Source organism: Lipophrys pholis, assembly GCF_963383615.2.
Source record: "Lipophrys pholis genome assembly, chromosome: 15".
In the NCBI taxonomy this organism is placed as follows: domain Eukaryota; kingdom Metazoa; phylum Chordata; class Actinopteri; order Blenniiformes; family Blenniidae; genus Lipophrys; species Lipophrys pholis.
Window position 1 is genome coordinate 11892279 of NC_137642.1, and position 22470 is coordinate 11914748.

Consider the following 22470-nt stretch of genomic DNA (forward strand, 5'->3'; position numbering starts at 1 on the left):
CACTCTGGTTTACATTCCATCACAGTTTGAGGTCAACTTCAGCCTATCGAGGCAGATGTTCAAGGTTAGGATCCACTGTTGTGGCTCTCAGAGACGAGAGCTTATCGGGCCTCTGGCTGCAGAGAGGCGCTCTGGTTTGTATCATTGAGAGAAAAAAACACGAGACATCCAACACATACTCTTGATCATATTGTCAAAAGAGGTGCATATCAGTTAGTTCTTTTTTTTTTTTTTTTTTTTGAGTATATACTTGTCTCTGCTTGCCCTATGATGGATTGGTGACCTACATGGTGTAACCACAGCTGGCCCTAGGATTGACCCTCAGTTGGGTAAAGAGGTATGTAAGATGGATCAATGTAAATCCCAACCACTAAAATGGATTTCAACTGTTATGAACAGGAGAGCACAATATATTAATTTGTGCATTTCTCTGATCGATGTTCGACTCGAGAGTCAACAGGAAGACGACTTCAGACAAAATGTAAAAGTGTTGCCTGGTGAGGGGGATTTGGTCACGCCTTGACTGAGCTCACTGAACACTTGACAGCAGCAGCATCTGTTTTAAGATGAAGCTGTTGGAGGAAAAACATTAAAGTCTTTGCTTTTATATCTTCAGCACGTTTCCTAACCTCTACATGTTTACTCAAATGAGCTTCACAAGAATTGTTCCTTTCAGTGTTTATTCCACTTTATCCATCTCCAGGTCGCAAGTTCACTGGAGCTGATCCTAGATGACTATGTGAAGCAGAGTGGGCACTGGACATGACATCAGTCCATCACATGGAAAACAAACACTGACACCGAGTTAAGAGTCTCCAATTAACCTCAAAAGCATGTTTTTAGACCGGTGGGAAGAAACTAGAATACCTGAAGAAAAACCCACGCATACACAGGGAGAATGTGCAAAGTTCACAGTGAAAAGCCTCCAAGCCAACCAGGAGACAAGAGTACTAAACAACACATCATTAATATGTCTTTCTACTACGTCAAGAAAGTATATCCCCCAGTGGATGTATTTTCCCCATCTACCAGTTCTGCTGTTGCTCGGATAACTAAGTTGATGGTAAAAGAAAAGAACGACCTTGATTAGTACACAAAGTTTTATTTGTGATATCTGCTACACGAGAAGAGAAAAACAAAAAAGAAACTGAGATGTTATTACTGTTGTGAACATTTCATCCAGGTGAGGTATGTAAAAACAGACCGCTGTACATTTGATCATATAAAAATTTCAAACATTCAACACACACAATAATAGTCTATGAATGGATAAAATGGGATATATTCATTTCGAAATGATTTACAAAAGAAAAATATACATATTGTACATACAGCTGTACATAGACGCACCAGTCAGTATTAGAACGAGGATGAGAGATACACGGCGTGAACTTTCATTCTGGGAAATAATGGCGACTGTGACCGCTGGGGGATTTAAGCACCGGATTTCAGCCTTTCCACGCTGATCTGTGTGACGAGACGTGAGAATAGTTATACGTTCATGACGGGCGTCAGCTGCAGCAGTGAACTCTGCGGGCGAATGGCGCTGCTCTTAGTATGCAGTTTCTCCAAGTTTTGTAGAAATCCTCGTCTCTTCAGACCTTCAAGAATGACGGTGTTGCTGGAGGCCAGACTCACTCGGGTCCTGTCGGGGCGAAATGCATCACGTGAGTTAACGTCTTTCTACCTACAGACCGGGGCTGCACAGTGAGTTCAGTGTCAGAAGCCAAGTCTTTTCTTCCTCTTTGATTATAAGCATTTAAGTGCTGCACGGCAATTATACATAATTATCAGAAATGACTGCCTTCTGTCCAAACACTGGGAGCTATCGTTGGTCACAAAGTGTTTGTTCAGCTTTATTGCAATTTACCTTAAAAGATAAAAAAAAAAAGAAAAAAAAAGCCAACATGGGACTCAGGTCAACCGCAGACACGTCACCTGGAGGTTAACTAACGTCGGTACCGTGTTTATTTTGCCCAAAGCCCCTCCAGACTTGTCAGGGAGAAACATTCAGGCATGAGCTCACAGGGGTAGAGATAAGGACACTTTCGGCCACAAAGTGAGAACATTTGAAAAAGGAAAACATTGATGAAGAACTCACCGTGGAGAATCTATCCCGCTGTCCCCCGTGATGCTCTGGTTCTCTCCCATTTCCACCGACTCCCCCGCCTCTGCCCCTCTGGCGACACTGGGCATGCTCAAAACTGCCCTACGGGTCTGAGGAGCGTCCTTTTCATCAAACTCCTCCTCTTGCACTACTTCCTCCTCCGCCGCCCAGTGAGCAGACTCGCCGTCACCCTCGTCAGCCGACTTGCGGACAGTTTCAGTGTCCGACTCCACCTCACTGGTCTGGCAGTAATCGAAGATGCTGCTGTCTGCAGCTTCACACACATCTGAGGAGTCCAAATCGAATTTCCCTCCCTGAAGTCTGTCCTCCTCCATCAGCGCACCTTGTCTTGGGCTTGATTCACATTGGCTGCCTGGTGATTTAGTCCTCTGACGGTGCTGATGGACTCTCCAGCTTGTGTCTTCTGATTTCACGGAGCTGAGGGACATTTTCCTCTGGGTTGGAGGGGGAATTAGATTATTCGCAGTGTCGGTTGCTACATCTTGTATTAAGCTGACCTGTGGCTGGTTAAAGCTTGATTTGTAATAGTGACTAAGAGGTCCCTGAAATTGCAGCTCTGATTGATGGTTCTGGTAATCCAGCTGTTGGCCGAGATATTCCGGAGCATCAATAATCTCATCATTGAGACACAAGGAGCTGCAGGCATCATCGTCCTCTTGCTCAGCTGCCCTCTGATAAAGCCTGTAGTCATCCTCTGTAAAGCTGCCGGCGTCTGTTATCAAAGGAGTGCTGTCGGATGTCAGTTCCATCATTTCCCCCTGGCTCATGTCACTCTGGCCTCTATTATTGATAGCAATGGATTTTACCTCCAGCTGCTCCTGCATGGCTGCTGTTCCATAGAGCTCATCAGGTCTCTGACTCTCGTCCCTTTGTGTGTTGCAGAGCCTGAGAGAATGTTTCCGTTGTAACGACGTCTTGAGCCGGGGCAGATTGGGTTCATGTGACTGGTTCATGGCAGACTCATAGAGACGGGAAGGGAGAGCTGCATTAGCATTGGAGTACTGCTGCATGTTACTACCGACATCCATTTTATTCTGACTACCATGGTGTGGTACGTTGCTGTACTTTTGCGCATCCTGAACAGGCCCGTCTCGCTCCCAGCTCTCCTTGCCATCTCCCCCTCTCTGATGTCGGACTTTGTCGTCTATCCGGAGAGTGCTGCTCTGAGGGTAGGCCGAGCTGTAATCCAGAGGCAGCTCTCTGTTGGGCTTTACATCTGGTGGAAGAAGGTCATCAACGGCAAAGTCCCTCTCCTGGACACAGTCATAGCCACTCCCACATGGTGGAAACTTCCCTGCAGTCTCTCCATCTGTTGCAATCGTTTTGGTCCGATGCGGGTCCCATGACTTGGAGCGGTGAGTGGAGCGTTCCTTCTTGCTCGGTCCAAGAGGCTTATCCTCTTTCACCTCTCGTCTCCTGTGTTCTCTGGTGGTGAGAGTTGTGATCTCAGCTTCTTTGATTGGATGGACCTGGAAAGGGTTTTCTATGCGTTTCTTATAAAGAGATTTTTCCTCAACAGGTCTGACATCTTTTACTTGATCTGGTCCATCAACAGGGATATCCACTTTGAGCCGAGTAGGGATCAAGTCCTCCCCGTCGAGATAAGTGTCCACACAGATTGGAGCCTTACTCTTAACCCCCTCCTTCTCCCTGTCCCTCTGCTTCTCTCTGGATGAGTGTGCCTTCCTTTTGCTGCGAGAAGCCTTCTGAGCAGATCTTTTCCCTCCCCCTGCTTTAGACGAATGATGATGCCTTGGTTTTGAAAACGCGAGTAACTCAGTAGACATTCCCTTGTCAACTCCCTTATCGTCTTTATTCAGAACGACGTCCAACACTTTGTCCGTTGCCCTCTCTTTTCTCTCCTCTAACTTCTTCATTAGGACCGTGTGTCGTGTCAGGTTGTCTACGGTCAGTTCAGGGTTGATGCGTTTGATGATGGCATGCTCAAGATCACGGGGTAAGTTGTTCAAGTCGTCTTCGTCTCTCACTGGCCACTCCTCTGGGGGGAACTGGCCAGAAAATGTTGCATATTCTTTCTTTGGCTTTTCCTTTTTGAGTCCATTCCTTCTGAACAAATTCAGACCAAACTTCCTTCCTGGTTTGTCTTTTTCCTTCCGCCCTGTCGCATTAGTGGTGCCAGTAGTTTTGCTGATCTCACTTGCCTGACAGTCTGCGGCGGTGGAAGTGGATTGATGCTGAAATGTGGGTTTGTGGTCTAACGGTCGCGGCCACTTTAGGCCCTTTCCTGTGCATTCACTGACAGACACGGAGAGGGAGTGCTGGTCTGGGACAGTGGAAGGAGGGACGGTGGTGGTTACAGTCGTGGAGGCCATGTTGGTGGATATTTGGAGAGGGCCAAAGCAGCTGCAGGACATGCAGTGGGCAACTGGGATTGTCTGATTCGACTCAACACAGACATCGTTGCTCAGTAGGTAGGTAATGGGAGGAGGCAAAGGCGGGTCATCTGCTGAACCAGAAGTCCACCAGCTCTTTTCTCTGACCATGTTGTTGGTGATGAAATAGGTCTGAGGCGTAACGATGAAGTACCCTTCGCCTGTGTGGTAAATCTTACGCTCTTTGATCAGTGATCCGAGGGCATTGTAGAGGATGTCCTGAGTTGGGATGGTTATCCCTGAAAGATAGAAAAAGTAAACAGAGTTGAAAGATATAACACACAATTCTATTGAAGCTGTTATAGTCTGCCATAATAACCCCCATAAAACCCTGTAAATGATTGTTTGTCACAATGGAAATAAATGTCAAGCTATGGATTACCTGGATGGGCCTTGCTCATGTAATTGATAAGTGCTTCCTGGTTGACAGTGATTTGAGAAGAATTCATATCTGAGATGACCGAACACAACACCTCTGCCAAGGGGATGAACTGGGACTGAGGGACGGGAGACATCTGCACCGGAGACAGGTCACCTGAAAAACACATGGAGCAAATGACTGGGTGAAACAGGTTGGCCAATGGGAGGAGGTATAAACACACCTGGGACAGAGAGGTCTCTCTCCTGACTGATGTTGGCAGTGCAAACAACTCAAAGTACTGCAGTTGACATTCCTGTGCTAACCACCCTTTAAATCATGACCATGGTGGTCTATTTATGTGAGTTATATGAACCATGCCCGACTGCTTTTGAAACTGCATCAGTCCTGAGACAGACCACAGAATTCCATTACCCCCACAGAAATGACCACAGGTCTGCCTGCTGGGCAGATCATATACCCCCCCCTCCCCCAATATCACACAGCCCTGCATGTCTCGGGGCTCGATAAACACATTTCTGAAAGTGGGAGAGGCTGATAAACAAATATCAGAAACACTTGTGGAGACATGTATCTCTGTAGAATAATATGAAACTCGTTCTGTGTATGTGCGCTCCACATCATCATTCTACTGACCAGCGTGACTCTGCCGACTGACCGTCCTCCACATGCAAACAAACTGAGAGAGCCGATTACACAGGAGCCGCGGAGCCTTCACATCATAAAACTGTGTTGCCTTTAAAGCCCGCAGGCATTTCACAAAACATTTCTTTTCACTTTCAGAAATTATCAGCATGAGTTTCACTCAAGAAGGAAAACCTAATTGAAGCAACATGCTTTGGTTATGTTCCTTCAGGCAAGTGGGGGTATTTTTGTGCCGAGAAAAGGGAAAGAGAGTTAAGATCATAGCGTCATAAAGACTTCCCTTCCAAACCTACTGAATGTGGGCTTCTGTAGAGTATAAATACAAAGAGCACTTGGGGACACAAATGTCTCAAATCATATCAATGCATTCTTTGGGTACTACTGACTGCAGGTTGATTAATCAAACAGAGCCATGTTTCCCTATATGGTGAAGCTACAGCAACGCAACAGCTGGCATCTATAATTCAATCTGAACTTGGAAACGAAAGGTAGCAGATTTTCTGAAAAGCGCATCCAAGAAAGGTACTCAGTCACGTCCGACATATAGAAATATGAAATTTGTATCCCCTTGGAATTATGGCACTAGAACCTTTCCATATTTCTTTTTAAAAGGACAATATCAGATATGTTTAGTTAAAGATGATTCCTTTCATGCAGTGTATTTTCTGTATAAAGTTCAGTTTTTAGGGTTTCAGAAAATACTTGATGGTTTTGTTTTTTATGTGTAACTAGGATAAATAAGTATTTGTACAGTGGAATCATTTGACTACATAATGAACTTCTGACCAATAATAATAATAATAATAAGGGCTTTACTAAGTAGATATTGTCTTTGTTCAGCAAGGGTCTACTTTGACAATGTTAACACCAGTTGACAGGATGACAGGAAGTGAATACATTTTTTTTTAATCTGTGGTCTGAAGATTCAATGTTCATTTTTAATGTGTCTGCTGCAGACAGACAGTCACACTCACATTCACACCCACTTGGAATTTAGATTCAGCATTTAGCCTAAAATGCATGTCTTTGAACTTTGGGAGGAGAAATGAGAAAAACCCCCACAAGTGCATTCTCCCTATGAGGTGAGAGTAGTAATCACTGCATCGCCACGCAGGCTTTCACTCGCAGTACCACGCAGTTTGTATCTTATTAGTTAAAAGAAACTCTGTGCTCAGTCCCGCCTGGTGAATGACAGAGACAGGGTCACAGTGGTAACCTTAACCACGAGACTGGCAAATTGGTTTTAGTTAATGAGCAACATAACATCAGTCTCCTAATTACAAGTTTAGCTATAAAAAATGATCTATGCCAAAATGCAACTTGGATCTTACTTTAGAGTAAAATTACCACCCACACACACTTAATTAAACACAGCTCCACCACTACAGCTTGTTTTTATTGACAGAATTAGGTTTTTCTTTTGCAAGATTTCAAATCTCCAGACGAACTGACGGCATCGCTTTGTACATGAATGTGTGAGTTCGGTCTTATGTTGAACATGTGTGAGCGCCTGAGCGATTCTCCCATCAGCCCCGGGACATTCAGTGAAAACACTGCCAAACACAGACTTGATGTAAACTAAACATTTACAACCCTCACACTTGAACCACTTATGTCCAGAACGGGTCAAATAAACAACTAATCACATAGCTGCCATGGTCAAGCATGACAGAACACACATGTGCTCAGAGCACAGGCCAAGAGATACGAGCAAGTCCACAGATAAACTGTGCTTGATAAGGAAAATGTAATTAGTCCAAACCATGGTTTTGTTGCTGCAAGTACAATTATGAATTTTAAAAAACAGACAAGACGTGTCAATGTTTCACATTGGTAGATTAAACATCTTATTTTTTTTAATGATATATGTTTTACATCAACACTGTGTATATTAGCAGCAGAGTTGACTAATAACAGTTATTTAAAGTGATTGACTTATATTACAAGCTACTGTAAACTGAAAATAAGCATTGGTAGGACAAAGTAGCCCTGAGCTGTAAGTTCAGTGTGGGTCAGTTTAATTCACTTCTTACATCATGTTCGGGTTAAAGTCTTTGGGGGAAGATGCTCTATAATCTGGATGCTGTCGGATATCGAATGATTTATGAACTAAAGACAACAATAGAACAAAAGCAGCAAATCAGCCTAATGGGGATAATCACACATTTATTCAAGGGTCCTAAAGTTAGTCACAGGTAGCTGCTGTGAACATCGGCTGATGTTGATATCACTTACAGTTGGTCGTCGTTCACGTTGCGGAGGCGCTCCTCCTCCAGATGTGAGTTTTCAGTAAAAATAAACGACTGAGTCATCAGTTTCAGATAACTTTAAAACCTAGTGAGCAGGACTGAAAGACAACAGCTCCACAACTGTCCTTTATGAGATATAATTAATTAAAAGCTTGAGTAGCAGTATTGTGCTATTACAATACTTAAAACAGTAAACAGTTCAGTCAGAAGTCAGACTGGAGGAACAAAAAGGTTGAGCTTCATTTCAGTAACCTATACTGGTATATTAACTTTCTATAACTTTTAAAAATGGTCCAAGTGGCAACAACAACTACAAAAAGTAGTATAAAAATGTAGCACTTACATTGTGCCACTTCTTGCAAATAATGCTTGCTGAAATATCGTGTTAAATTAAACATATCATGAGTGTGTCAAAGTCAGAATACCCAACACTGAGCTCAATAACACTGAAAACATTCCTAGACAGACGTCATTTGTAAAATTGGTCCTAAAAGATAGTTTCAGAGGGAGAAGAAGCATTGCTTTCGTGTTAAGACATTAAGCTGACTAAACCCCAGAGCAGATATCTCCATAATGGCCTCCCTGGGCAGTGAATTAGTGCTGCTGACTTAGCTTTGCATTGTTGTTTGCTTCCCGTAGGAATGTTTGGTAGTCTGTCCACATGACAACTACTCAGAAACAGCAGTCAAAAGTCAGTGTGGATGTGACAGGGTCAGATTGGAGGAGCAGAAAGCAAATCATTAATGTCTTCGGCACAGAACGTGTTGGCCCTGTCCCATTTGATGGTAGTATATCCTCTCAGACATGATGAGCAAACACCAACAATGGAAGTGTGGGATGAGACAGAAAGCACCTGTAGCCGGTTATGTGTGAGAAAAAGTGGATAATATCATAAATGAATAGGGCCAAATAAGGATCCGTGTTTATTGAGTTTAACATTAGCAAGCGTGACCGTCAGGGAGGTTCGCTGTTGTAACCATCTCCTCTCCAGGGAGATTGGACCTCTGTGCACATGTAATCTAAGACCGAGCCATCAACATTACACCCTTTGTCATACACAGCACGAATACCGGCTTGGTGCCATGGCAACCGAACTCTGTGCCACAAAGACATGAGGAGGAAAACAGCAGCTCAGGACTCGACTCGTGTCACCGCAAGTTAAAAAGAGCAGGAGTGCAGCACAACTCAATAAAGCGCCATGCCAACAAATAATGTGTGTGAAAACTGTTGATTAATGTTTTTTAATCATATAAAGCAAAGGAAAAAGTGTTGAAGATGCATGGGATTAAGGTTCAAACTCAACACTTATTTGTCGGGCAGCCCAATACTAAGGGACGCAAAGTGTTCATGTGTGCAAGACCTATAATAGATAGGTGAGCTATCAAAGTTATGACTAACACTAAAAATTTGACAGTTTTGGAAACTTTCTATTTACACTGTTCCAATTACCAAAACCTGACAATATGACATTTATATTTATGTCATGAATCTTCAGCTTCATTAAGGGTTTGAACTGTTTTAGTCATTCTATATGAACAACTGGGAGTAATACCACTATCTTGTCACAGACAAAGGGGCATCTTCTGACAACTCACCTTCTCTCCTGTTTCTACTGTTATATCTCAATGTCCTCCTTCACTACAACTATGAATCTCTTCAAGATCATCTTCTTCTTCTACTCCTGCCAGGCAGCTGCATCTTCAACATCGTTTCTTCAATATGTCCACTATCTCTCTTCAGGACGTGTCCAAACCATCTCAAGCTGGCTCTCTAATCTGCTCAACCTCAGCTGTCCTTCCGACCTCAGCATTTTCATCTCTGCCGCCTCCAGCTCAGCCTCCTGACCTTCAAACTTCACCACCGTCTCCAAACGCCATAGCAGGTCTTACTGCCGTTTTATGAGCCCTCCCTTTCACTCTCGCTGACACTCGTCTCCATCCACCCCGTCCTGCCTGCACTCACTCTTTTATAACCTGAATGGTTGACACCAGGTACTTGAACTCGTCCATCTTTATTCCCTCTCCTTACAGCCGCTCCTTTCCGTCTGCCTCCCTTTCATTCACACACGTATTCTGTCTCTTCTCCACCGATCTTCATTCATCTTCTAGACAGACCAACGGGCGATGTGTTTGAGGGAGTCGTAGTTTGGCGAGAGATGAGTGGCGTGAGAGAGCCAGAACTGGAGAACAAGCTGGGAGTTAACGGCGAGGCAGAGCTGTTGTTTTGCCCCAGTGTGGTTATGGTAGTAACTGTTTGCTTCAAATGCCAGATGTGGATCTATGACACAGTAAACTTTACACATAGGACCAATCCTCTGATTTGGATTGGAAAGCTTTCAACTACAAAGGCCATTGTCTTTTCTTTTCTCTTTTTTTTTGGATATATATAACAAGTCAGACCTTTTATTTTAATAGTATACATTATAACATAAGTGACCAAGCTCACAATGTGTTTTCTGCCTTTCTTCCCATGTCATAAAGTAGCCATGTGAGACTCGAATGCTGCCTGGGGGACAAAGAGCCTGCAGCTGACTGTTCACATCGCAGCGGTGATTGACAGAGAACCTCTCCGCTCTGTCCCCGATGAGATCCTTTTGGCTGCACTGATCAATGCCACATGTATTCACATGGTTGTTTTGCAGGCCACAGAACCGCCTGAGTTACATTTCAAATATGATTGCATTAGCTTTAGCGTCCGGGACGAAAGCAGCCATGCGTACTGTAGAAGCCTCTATAAGCAGCATTAATGCAGAATCTGTCTCAAGTAATTCAACTTAACTGAATGATGGGAAGATGCAAATATTTTGAATAGTGGAGCACATGCAAAGTTGTTTTTACAGCTTGTTCTTTGATTAACTTGATGAGAATAAGAGTTTCATTAAGATTCATTTTGTTCATTTTTTATGAATGTTTAGGCACTTGTTTACCTTCGAGAAAGGCAATGTAAAGACCGCTTAAACATGCTTCATTTTATGTAACGTGCGGCACATAAAACCATATGTTTGTAACAAGCACAACCCTGCATTGATCCTCATTTTGTTTTTATAACTGTAACCAGCTCCAAATGAGAAAAAAAAAAACATGGAAGAACTCATCCTAATCTAAAATGTGACACAGTGAAGTGAGACTTCTGGAAACATAAACACTCTAATCATTGAACTTTTAAGTGCTGATTATAACACCGACTTTAAACCACAACCCAACCTTGGTCCAGAGAGAAATATCTTAACAATCTGCAGACTATACGTGAACCCTCTGACCTTTCCCTCTAGTGTCGCCATTAGAGGGATATTTTGGGCGACCAGCAGAAGTGGCAGAAGCGTACAATGATGTAGAAAGGCGACTTACGTTTGTACTCAACTAAAGAATACAAGCTTTGAAAGTAAAAGTGACGCACGAGGACATTTCTAACAGCTCCCGGTGTTTATTAATACAACAACTTCCAACATTTCTCTACGATAATCTGTGTATGAGGAATGTCTTCTGCTGCTCTCAATCTGCTCTGTCATCTGTGTTGTCTAGTTTATTTTCAGCCACGTTGCTCTCACTTCTCCCTGTCACAGATTTCACTTTCAGTAGGCATCTTCTCTCCTTCATCTTATTTTGTCATTTAGGAATACAAAATTCTTTAATACACTTCTGATACACAGTAGGATTATTTATCTATGTGTTATTGTCTCATTCATTTAGTTAGACATTAGTGTGGAGTTTGAGTTGGACCAGCCAGGCGATGACTCTCAGGATTCAAAATGTGGACAAGGGCCTCAGCAGGTCGAGCATAGACATTTTCCCATCCCAAAGATAGCAAGCAAGCAGCCTGTGTGGAGTCTGTCCCCATTGGTGTATAACTTTGGAAATGACCATCTAAAGCACGCAGACGATCTTGGAGCAGTAAAATACCACAATTAAAAGATAAAACAATGAAACTTTTTCCAAACAGGAAACATATAGATATATATATAGTAAAACACGAAGGAAAACAAATTAAAACAAAGTCACTTTCAAATGTTACTTAACTACAGAGGAAAGTATTCAAATTGTTCCACAGCAAATTCCACAGTATATTGGAAAGTATTATATGGCTTGACTTAAAAAAAAAAAGAAGAAGAAAGTTAGCAGTTTGTTCAGTGGCTTTATGACCAAATAACTGCAATTCCACACTCTCAAATAGCCATTGCTTTCAGCTTCACTGTGCTTTGTACTTTTATGCTGTTACCGCACACGCTCGCTAAAGAGGAGACACAAACATGGAACAATGAACCTGATAAAACTTCAGCATGCTAGGGAAAGCGTTTAGCTCAATGGATTTCAGAGAGTTGGGCCTTGTTAAAGCTCTTCATCTGCTTTGTATACTTTAATCTTAATAAATGCAAACTATTACACATCTATAAATGTGTGTGCACACTAAATACCAAAGCAATTAAAACCATGTGACTTCATTCTTGACCTTTTACCATCATGCAAGTAGGTTTAACTTCTTCTTTTTTTTTTTTTTTTTTGGTGCAAAAATCTCTTCCTCCATGGCCAGGCTGGAGACACTTTATCTTATCTCATCCTGCTATCGTCTAATCTGCCAAGCCCCAGTAAGCAAACAGGCTAATCTTCTCTCCCCCTAATTAGGAACACACTGCAGAGCATTCCGCATGAATTTGAGGCCAGCCTAAACTGCAAAGTCCCTCCCTGTCTCCCCGAGACTGGGACCTTGCAACGAACACGCTTGAGTGAATCTGCAGACGAGACTTGCAAGATCTGCGTTAAGTCGCTGGTGAGACAATGTCAAACATTCATACAGTCAGACTTAATGTAATGGGATGGGATGCCAGCCGTAATTTATGTTTTAACTCCCCCCTTGGCCCTCAGACCACTTCCTTTTGTTTTGGGTATTTTGAACCAGCAGGCCTCTGTGACTCCACCTTCCTCTTCCTATGTGTCTGTGTGTGTGTGTGTGTGTGTGTGTGTGTGTGTGTGTGTGTGTGTGTGTGTGTGTGTGTGTGTGTGTGTGTGTGTGTGTGTGTGTGTGTGTGTGTGCGTGCGTGTGTGTCACACATTTTAGAAGTGCTTTACGAGTTTGTCTTTCACTCCCTGCAGAACACACAAATGTGGGCGTTGCTGCCAACAGGCTCAATAAACCGAGTGAAAAGATGCCTTCAGAGAGCAATCACAGCTCAAATATCCCGGCAACAAAATCTCTCCAAGTCTGACAGCACAGACTGCGCTCAAAGCGTACACGAAAACATCAAAATGTTTCCAATAAATACTAACTGCTGTACTCAGACTACTTCATAACTGCTGAACATGCAAAATCATTGAGGTAAACTTTGCGACTGTCGTATTTTAACATAATTTGCTGAAAGTTAAAGTCTAAAAACACTTTTTTTTTGTCAGCTTTCCCAACAATAAAAGCAGGAATTTGTTCCAAACTTTAAGCATTTGGTCAATGTTCAATCTGACCGAAATGGCAGTTCAGCATCTCAGACGCTTAAATATTAAACAAGGTGTTGAGGTGGGAGTGGAGAAAAAAAAAAAAAAGCGGAATTAGGATTGTGTTATCTTTGCAGTCTGTGCTTCAGAGATTGTTGGTAGATTAACACAGCAACGTTGACCTCTTGTCAGGGCTGAACACTCTTTTAAATGTCTAAAGGTTTGGACAGATAGGACAAAAAGTCAAAAACTCCAGGATGAAAGAAGTTTTATGAGCTAAACCCCTGAGCCATGTCGGTTTTTTTGTTGACCCACGTCACCATGGAGACCTTCGCTGTGGCAGCGACCTGCCACACTCAATACAAAGCCAAAGATAAAGTAGAAACAGCAGCACAAGTGCACTGTGGGTATCTATATTCCAGCTACAGCCTTGAGACTTGGTTTTGCCAAACAGTCCCCAGACATTTAATGTATGTTTGCAAGAAAGCAATAATAGGCTTCACCATCTGACGTTCAGCGAGTTTAAACCCTCCGCGCGCACATAGATCTTGGTTACAAGTCCCTGGTGCTGTAATGCCATTAAAATAATACTTTTACCATCTGATTCACAACAGGAACAGTTTGCAGAGTAATCCAGCTCATAAAAATCACCTGGAACTCAACTAGTGTGCAATCAATCTCTCCTGAAGTATAAAATACACCTGACCAGATGTGCAACAGAGGAGCAACAACAACACCACCAGGAAAGACACAACTGTGTTTTGTAGTAAAAAAAATAAAAATAAAAAAGCAGCCCAAAGTCCACAGTGTGACGCTATTTAAAGTACAACTATACGTTATTCTACCACCTTTGTGCTTTAGGCGTCCATCAACCCTCCTCAGAGTTAATGGACAACACCCAAAGAGGTCTGCTTCTCATCTGCTTTCATGAGCATGGACATTACCCTGCAGTCAGCGCCAGAGCCATTTCTGTGACACAGTACCTTCCCTTTGTTCTTTCATCGCCGTCTTCATGTTTTAAAATTTGTGGTAAGATCCCTGTAATATACATCTTCTGAGTAACTAGATCGGCTCAGCTTGACTCCAGCCCAGATCCGAAGTGTTCAACATTTCACTCACAGGTTAGTACCGCGCCTCCGAAGCAACCAGTGGAGTTATGGTAAGACAAAAAGAACTTTATTAGATGCCTACAAACTATGACTTTCAATCCTTTGGGTCAACTTTGGAAAGAGATTTTTCTTTTAAGTACACTGTAAAAAAGCTTTTCTGGGAAATGTGAAAGGCTGGACAGCCAAAATAATGTACAAATTACGATTGAGTCTTGCTGTAACTGCTTCTATGCTCTAGGGTCTGATAAAAAGATAAAATCTTATTAAGATTAAAGATCCAGTGAGTCCACATCTGTTTTAGTCCAGACAAGAAAAACAGACAAGTCTTTAACCAGATGTCTTCTGAACCGACTGATTGGCTTCCTTCTCAACGTAAATGTGCTTCATCAACCAGGAATGCAAAAGCAGGACTGCAAATCCAACAAATCAACATCGCAGTTCAATGCCTATCATATACATGTTAAGTCACAGGAGAGCACGGTGGCTGCTTATGTTGTCTATCTGTAAGTGCTGGAAATATACTTAACAAAGTTCTGTCAATCATCCTCATCGCTGAAATTTGGCTTAGTGTTATTAACACATAATCACTTTACCTATAGTGCATAACCAGGACATTATATACCGTATATACAGAGTTTTCACAATGGCTTGACGTGTGAATGGTGTGAAATACGCCAAGGAAACTGTTCAAGGCTTTTAGTTCTGCAGTCATGAAAGCCACAGAGCATCAGCTCAACATTTCTAACTCCATGTGCTCTCACTTTATACCTCCTTCAACTGGCTGTGCACGAAAGTGCCAACCGAGCCACTGATTTATGATGAAGTGTCTCAAAGCGGCTCTGATTGGTGAATTTCTTTTTAACTAGCAGCTGATTCATTCATGGCTCGGACTCGGACTTTCACAACTCCAGAATGAAAAATAACAAAAAGTATTTTTAGTGTGTGAAAAAAGGTGCTCCACAAAGGCTGATTTGCAGGCCCAGCCTTATTCATAATTGGAATTGCATTATCAGTACTTAAATTATGCGCTTTCGTCATTTCAGTGATGACATCGATTGACGTGTGAATGTCCGCCTATTACTCTCAAAACGTAGTTTAGATAAGGGCACCAAGCAGTCAAAGATGCAGACATCCTGACACACCGCCGCCAAAGCTTATGTCCGTCCCCGAGGGTTTCCAGCAGATCCAAAACCATTCATCAAGAGTGATAGCAGTCATTGGAAGCAGATGAAACCCATTTCCTCCTGTTTAACTAAGCTCAAGGTGCAGCGGAGTCCTGTGTTTATTATCCCTATATTTAGAGCTGAGCTCCCAACCAGTATCTACCATATGATCTATGGTTTTTAATACCCTATGACCACGCCGCACGCAGCTCCGCTGTGGTTCGCAGAATTCTTTTCTCACTTATTGAATAACAATAATATACTTTGTTATTGAAGAATCAGTGTTAGCATACCATTTCATTTATCAACGATCAATGAAGTAAAAAAAACATCCCGTCAGGAAACAGGAGAGTCATAGTAATACCATATTTAATGCAACATCGTCTGATTTTTGTGTCAGCCCATTTGTCTGAGTCCTCTGAAGATAAGTCCCGTGTGGGAAGCGCAAACGGCCGCTGACAGGGTGTGTAAGCTGAGGGATCAGGCAGAACCTCCTCAACTGTTATTGTTGGCTCTGGTCCACACCGACACTCAGGGTGAAATCAGTGTTTGGGTCGATACGCCTGATTCCTGCCGGGAGAGCGCTTCCTGCTCAATGGGAGAAGACACGCCTGACAAACGGCTTGCCGAGAGGCTTGCACGCACATGCGCCATCTTTGGCATATGTGGAGGGTCACAGCAGAGACTGAAAATGGCCGGGGTTTCGTAATATATGGATCGTACTTTTTCTTACAAGCCGAGGAAATTGCGAGAAACATAGGTAAACACAGAGCCACAACCTCGGCACTAACAATAGCAAAAGATAATCGGAGTGATGCTGCAGACCAATTATCTTATACCGACAACGCAATTGGAGGAGCAATTTGAAACCTTGAGCACCACATAAATCACAGAGGCTCCTTTTCTTTCCATTACGATACATCCCGCCCCGAATGTTTATTTATAGATAGAAATGAAGTTAGGTCTACTTTGAACCACCTAACCAACACAAACGCCAGACACAACAGCATCCACACTGCTGAGTACCGACAAAACAGTTTACGGTTACACTTCAATAAGTTTTCTCCCGTTTTTATGCAAACGCACCCGCTGCCATGATGCGGAGCTTGAAAAACAGCACCACATATTTTGCCTGACAGCTTAAATGCCGTACTATTAGTTTCAAGGAAATCACACTACAATTAACCTATAATTCATGTGAGGACCTCAGACAATAATTGTAACTAATCTCACGCAAATATTCCCCTGAGAACGCTGCTCTGCTTGTTTACTGTCCTGTATTAGAAAATCAAAGAAAAATGTTGTCAGTGAAGAGCCTGTAAATGAAGCTGAACTGCAGACTGCAAAATGCTGCAATATGAAATCATTGAATCTAATTATTGTTTATTGTTTTTATAAATATGTATATGCAAGTTACTTCTGCTTAATAATGTAATGATGCTTGTGAGACAGATAAAAACACGACAACTGCCCTTGCATCTTCAGCCACGTTTAAAACCCCTCCTCTGTTTTGTGTTTCGACCAGGCATCTGAAATACCTTTGTCTTGAGGAGCTTTCGATTCTAACCCTTCTAATTAAATAATTCACTAAAGGTAAACAGCTGAAGCAGTATTGAATAAACACATCCAAACATAACCAAAGCCACCTTAAGACCAAAACCTGCTGCTGCTGTAAACATAAGTCGAACCACCCAGTGAGGGAGGAACACCTGGATACTGTATTGAAGTATCTTTCACTGTTTGCCCGTTAAAAGTGCTGCTCTGGAGCTAATTGATGTGAAGGTGGCTTGTTAGTAGGAAGGTTATAACCTCTGACCTGTGCTGCTTAGTTAGGACAGGGTGGGCCTTTTCAACCGGGCAAGGCCCTGCAAGGGTGTCGTGGTTAATAAGCGAACATCTGGAAGAGTTACGACCATTAGTGGAGCGCTTTGAGACTTTGACAAAACACCCTCATGAAAGGAGACACCCCCTTTTGTGTGAAAACGCGACTCTTTCAAGTAAAAAAGTAAAAGGCAAAAATGAAGCTCGCTGGGCTCTGCAGAGCTCAGGAAATGATCTCAAGAGTAAATGAAGCATTTCAGGAATGCCTGGCCAACTCATGGTATGGCAAGGTAAATGAAAGGTACCATTTCTAAAGTTGGCTTGAAGAGGTCAGCACAGCCGACCCAGAATCACACAGAGCGAAGCGGGCAGTGACCAGAGGGCCGTTTTCTTAGAAAGTGAGGACGAGGATGATTGTATCACGGTCACGGGACACCTCATTACACCGAAAGCTGACAACGTATAAATGTTTCAGCTCGAGGAGCCATACGCAGTGACTACGGTGCCACTCTAAATAATGCAGAGCCGGCGAACAGTCATTATGAAGAGTCCAGTTTCAAAGAACTGGAGAGGCTCGCTGGTAAGAAGCTAAAATTGCAGCTTATTGTGAAGGCTGATGATAAGACGCACAAACATGTTCAGCGATGACAAGTGAAAATCTGATCAAAGAATTGCTATGATAAAGTTTGTTCTGTTGTATTTTGGGGAAAAAATCACTTCGGAGTGACAATGAGTTTCTGATAAAGAAAAAGTCCCAGCATAACAGCACCCTTATTAAGAGTCTTGTGATAGGATGTTATGGAAATCTTGTTTTGTCTCATACTTGAACACAGACTGCAAATTACACATCGTTCTTTATGACCTGTGTCAGCACAGTTGGAACCTCTGTGCTACTTTTGGTGGTCTTCAATGCAGATTCAAAACAATTCAGCCTTTAAGAAGGCGCTGTCGGACTTCATAGTTAGACCAACTCCTGGACAATCGTGCAAAGGTTGTACTGTGACTTTGTCTCTTCTTGCAAAAATGATGTTATAAAATTGTCTTCAACTTTTTCAAATCGCTCTCAGTGTGATCCCTGTGTGTTCTGTCTCTCTGAGGTTTTTTACTAGGAAATTCTCCTGACATAGGACTTTAAATTTTTCCTTACCAAAATACCCACAATGCAATATAATAATACAAGAGGTTGATCATTTCCACTGGATTAATTTAGTAAACTTGAACCAAGCATGGCTAAATGTAGATTATGTGTGTAAATATGTAGACACTGGGATTTTGTGTTGTTATCTTTAGCAATCTTATTCTGTGTATTTGGCACAAAGAACCAGAAATGACCTCCGGAAGTGGTCCAAAGTTAATCTTCATAACACAAATGAAAGTAAAACCTAACAAAAACAACTACCTTATTGATATTTGAGGAGTCTTGAAAGACAACATACACTGATCATCATGCGAAGTGTAACCTATACCAATGTTACTTTAAACATGTGATTATTTACAGCACAATGATGGACGTCAACTCTATTCCTGCTGGTGGCTGGTGGGAACAACTCCTAATGAAAAACACTTAGATGAACAGATAATTCCATGGTGAAAGAGGAAGCACAAGAAACAACCCGGGGACATCTATTGCTGTAGACGTCAGGCTCAGGACCCGTGGGGCCCAATCCCACAATGACAACAGCTGAGTCTGTTCATACTAACGCCTCACTGTGTCTGTTTATCCCAGAAAAAAACTTCCTCACAACCCCCTTCCTCAGTCAACTCTCCCTACCTCCTTTGCAGCATATCTCCCTTCAGGAGACAAGACTGATGGCCTCACATATCAGTGTGTCTACACTCTGTTACAGCTGACAGCCAGACAAGAGCAATGAGGAACCGGATCAAATAATTCAAAAGCCTTTGACTGTTGTTTTTGTAACTTTGTTAGTCCATCTATTGCACGTCTCTCTGTATTTTAACTGTGTTTGAGTGGTATGAGTTGAGTACCCTCCACATTAGCTGCTCCACTTTCTTTTAAATCTCCTCACGGCAATAAAGCCACGTCTCAACCTTGTTCTGACCTGTGAAAGGAAATAGAGCCGTTTGAAATTCACTGGAGTCCACAACTCATAAAATTTCTGTTTTCAAGCTGACATATTTTATACCATGACAATGTCAAGGCCTTGAGTCCACGTCTGATATCAATCTAGAAGTCTGACTTCCACAGTCCCTCACTGACCATGAAACTGGGGGGGACATTAATCCTGGAGTAACAGAGAAATGCCTGAGGTCTGCAGGCAGTCGCCCGGTGATTCACAGCTGACCGAGTCTCAGCGAGAAGGCAGTAAACCAGCCCTTGACAGCTCGCCAGCACTGATTTCCATACAAATTGCTGCGGTGTGAGGTGAAGGATTTGTAAAGGAGGGGACGTAAGCATCGTGTCCACACACGGGACGTGTTTGCTTACAAGTTGCTGGTGTGACGCGCAAACATGGAGAGAGGGACTGTAGAGATACTGACGCCTGCCTCCCAGCCCACCGAGAGCTCATGCATGTCTGTGTTCACCTTCGGGCCGGCACTGTGCATAATAATAACCTCAGCATCACCTTTGGCCCATATGGCATTGGTTGGTATGCTGCAAGGAAGCTTAGGGCCAGGAACTGTCTCACAGCAGGACGGCGTGTCAGCCTCCTCCTCATCCCCCCCCCCCCCGACTCCCTTCCGTCAATCCACGCCCTCCCGGGGTCTCCCTCTGTGTGGTCTCGTCCTCCGCTCCACATTCCTCCATTTACTTGTCTGGGAGATCTGACGGACCAACTCCAAGTCGTAGCAGGTAGACAGTGGCGAGGCGCACATCCAGACAAAACACAGTGCTGGAAAGACAGACTGTCAAACAGAGGCGAGGCACCAAACAGAAACCTTGAGTGGACGAGTGTGTTGTTTGGACACTGTTTGAACAACCAAAAAAGAACCCGGTGCTCCAAGATTTGGAAAACATACCATTTAGACCTTGGTATCTTCTAACTTTTACAGTCTTTTTTTGTGTGTGTGGCCCCAAAAACCAGTTTTCACCAGGTCTGAAGTCCATGCAAAATTTGATTTAGTGTCTAGTGCACTCAGACATTTACAGTCCATGAGATCATGCTCTAGTAAGCTAAACAAAAGGTATCAATTTCCATTGTTTCAGGGCTGCTTTACATCACAGTCCGAGAAGGAGAGCAATTAGATGTGATTACATGGAGCTTTGTTAGCATAGACTGGTAATCGTAGTCGATTACAAAGAGACGCAGTCCTATACAACAAAGGCAATCAAAGTAAATGTGGGTTTTACAGTGATGACAATGGTCTGAAACGAGTGAAGACAGTCATTTTCTAGTTTATTTGACAACAATTATAGCAGTTTTTCTTCCAAATGTCCTTCCAGCTATGAGGATGTGAAAGCAGAAGGAAACATCATACTCATATAAATATAGACACCTTTTGACATTACTACATTCTGTAAAGAGAATTCCACTCATAAGAAATGTGGCTCATCATGTCACTTCACTCAGGTGTTCACTTAATGAAAACAAATTCTTCTCTTAAATGACTGTATCGTTGCTTTCCACTGATTTGATGTCTGAGATCTGAACCCTGTCAAATGAGAACTCTCTGCAGCGTGTGCTGCATCAACCCCACAAGATGATAATAATAATAATACCTTGAAATATCTGTGATTATGTTTACATACCGACAGCTTTGATGATGAACCCTTTTGGTGACCTCAGAGCTCTGCGCATCCACGCTTCTCTCAGCACCTCCAGGTTGTTTGCGTTCCCATGAATGAAAAGCACCAAGTTTTCCATCCATCCCTGGAAGTACACCTCAGCCACGGCTCTGACGAGCCTCCTATTCCAGAAACTGCGCAGATTCTGCGCTTTGAAGTCCGCAAAAACCTCCTGGCCGCTCGTGGCGTTCGCGTTGAATTTCCCTCCGCAGGCGCGCAAACTCTCCTCGTCCGGGCCGAAGACCACGGCGAGCGAAGCGGCGGCGAGCTGGACGAGCCGCTGCTGGTGAGACATCATTTCTCTGACCTGCTTTAGCGGCTCCAGAGGGGACGGATCATGCTCGATGTGAGAATGCACTTGTTAAAAAAAACGGGGATTCCCATTTAAAAAACGGCTGAAGACGCGCTCCTCCGGTGCGCGTCTGGGTCGAGCGGTGGAGTGATCCAGAGCGCGCAGGACGTCCGGCTGCTTGCTTCCCTTCTTTCTTTTCTCTCCACTTGCAGGGAAACGAGTGACGGTGGCGGAGAGGAGGAGAACTCCTCGTGCCTGCCTCTGCCGCCGCTGCTGGGACCCACAGGTGGACCTCCCACTGGCTGCTCACAGGTGTGTGTCATGTGAGATTCCTGCTCACGCATTAAATCACAATAACGCGACGCGACGTGCGAAAAGCTCACTTCATTGTCTGCACATGAAGTCCTACAAGGGGATTAAAGTTAAACTGTGCTGCTGAGCAGAATTAATGGGGGGTTGGGGGGTAAACTTCAGGAATAACTTACAATAAAGATCTTTTATGTCGCACTGTCTATAACTCTTGTACTTTTATATATATATGTTTTATCTTATTGCTTTTTTTTTTTTAACATTGCTTCTATGTTTTATCTTCGTCTGTTGTTTGCTTAATGTTTTTGGTTTGTATGTTTCCCTTTTCCCCTCTCAGTAATGTTATATGTAAAACACAAATTGTTGCATAAATACGCTGTAAGCCTACAAATAAAGCTGCCTTGTTCTGTCAACAGCAGTAGTGTGAAAACACAGTGTCCAGGGGCAAAAACCAGCCAACTAGATGCTCTATGTCCACAGGATGACATATTGAAGAATATAAATTACAAAGGAGAAGTCCTTTTTAATCCGTCAAATCGAAGTAAGTGTTGTTTCTGTTTTATTCACATGGTATTACATTGTTTTAGAGTAGCAGACATTATACAATGCAGACCACAAATGCAGCAAGAAAGCCACCTTACTGCCAGTGCAGTGAGTTTAGCATCCAAACCAGATTGTGTGAGGGCAAAATGTATGTTGAAGGCCTTAAAATAGGTTGCACCAGCTTGCGTCGATAAAATGGCTTTATGTTACTTGCGCTCATTTTCCGATACGATTTTTTGAAAAATGTATTGTAACTTGTTACACTAAGAGGAAA

The 22470-nt window shown here is 43.0% G+C and overlaps 1 protein-coding gene across 1 annotated transcript; it reads right to left on the minus strand.

Moving 5' to 3' along the window:
* Window positions 1-1084: 1084 nt before the first annotated feature.
* Window positions 1085-21699, minus strand: stox1 (storkhead box 1). Its single transcript, XM_080482211.1, has 4 exons — window positions 21017-21699; window positions 4904-5056; window positions 2102-4760; window positions 1085-1645 (listed from the first exon to the last, which is right to left on the minus strand). Exons 1-4 carry the CDS (start codon window positions 21348-21350, stop codon window positions 1492-1494), a joined length of 3300 nt encoding a protein of 1099 aa, XP_080338337.1. The 5' UTR covers window positions 21351-21699; the 3' UTR covers window positions 1085-1491.
* Between the last annotated feature and the right edge of the window lie 771 nt (window positions 21700-22470).

Bases quoted from the DNA above. Each gene is read 5' to 3' on its own strand.
- stox1 (XM_080482211.1), bottom strand. From the start codon at position 21,350: ATGATGTCTCACCAGCAGCGGCTCGTCCAGCTCGCCGCCGCTTCGCTC. The intron at 4,761-4,903 runs GTAATCCATAGC...TCTATCTTTCAG, and splicing joins CATGAGCAAGGCCCATCCAG to GGATAACCATCCCAACTCAG. The intron at 1,646-2,101 runs GTGAGTTCTTCA...TCGCCCCGACAG, and splicing joins AGCGGGATAGATTCTCCACG to GACCCGAGTGAGTCTGGCCT.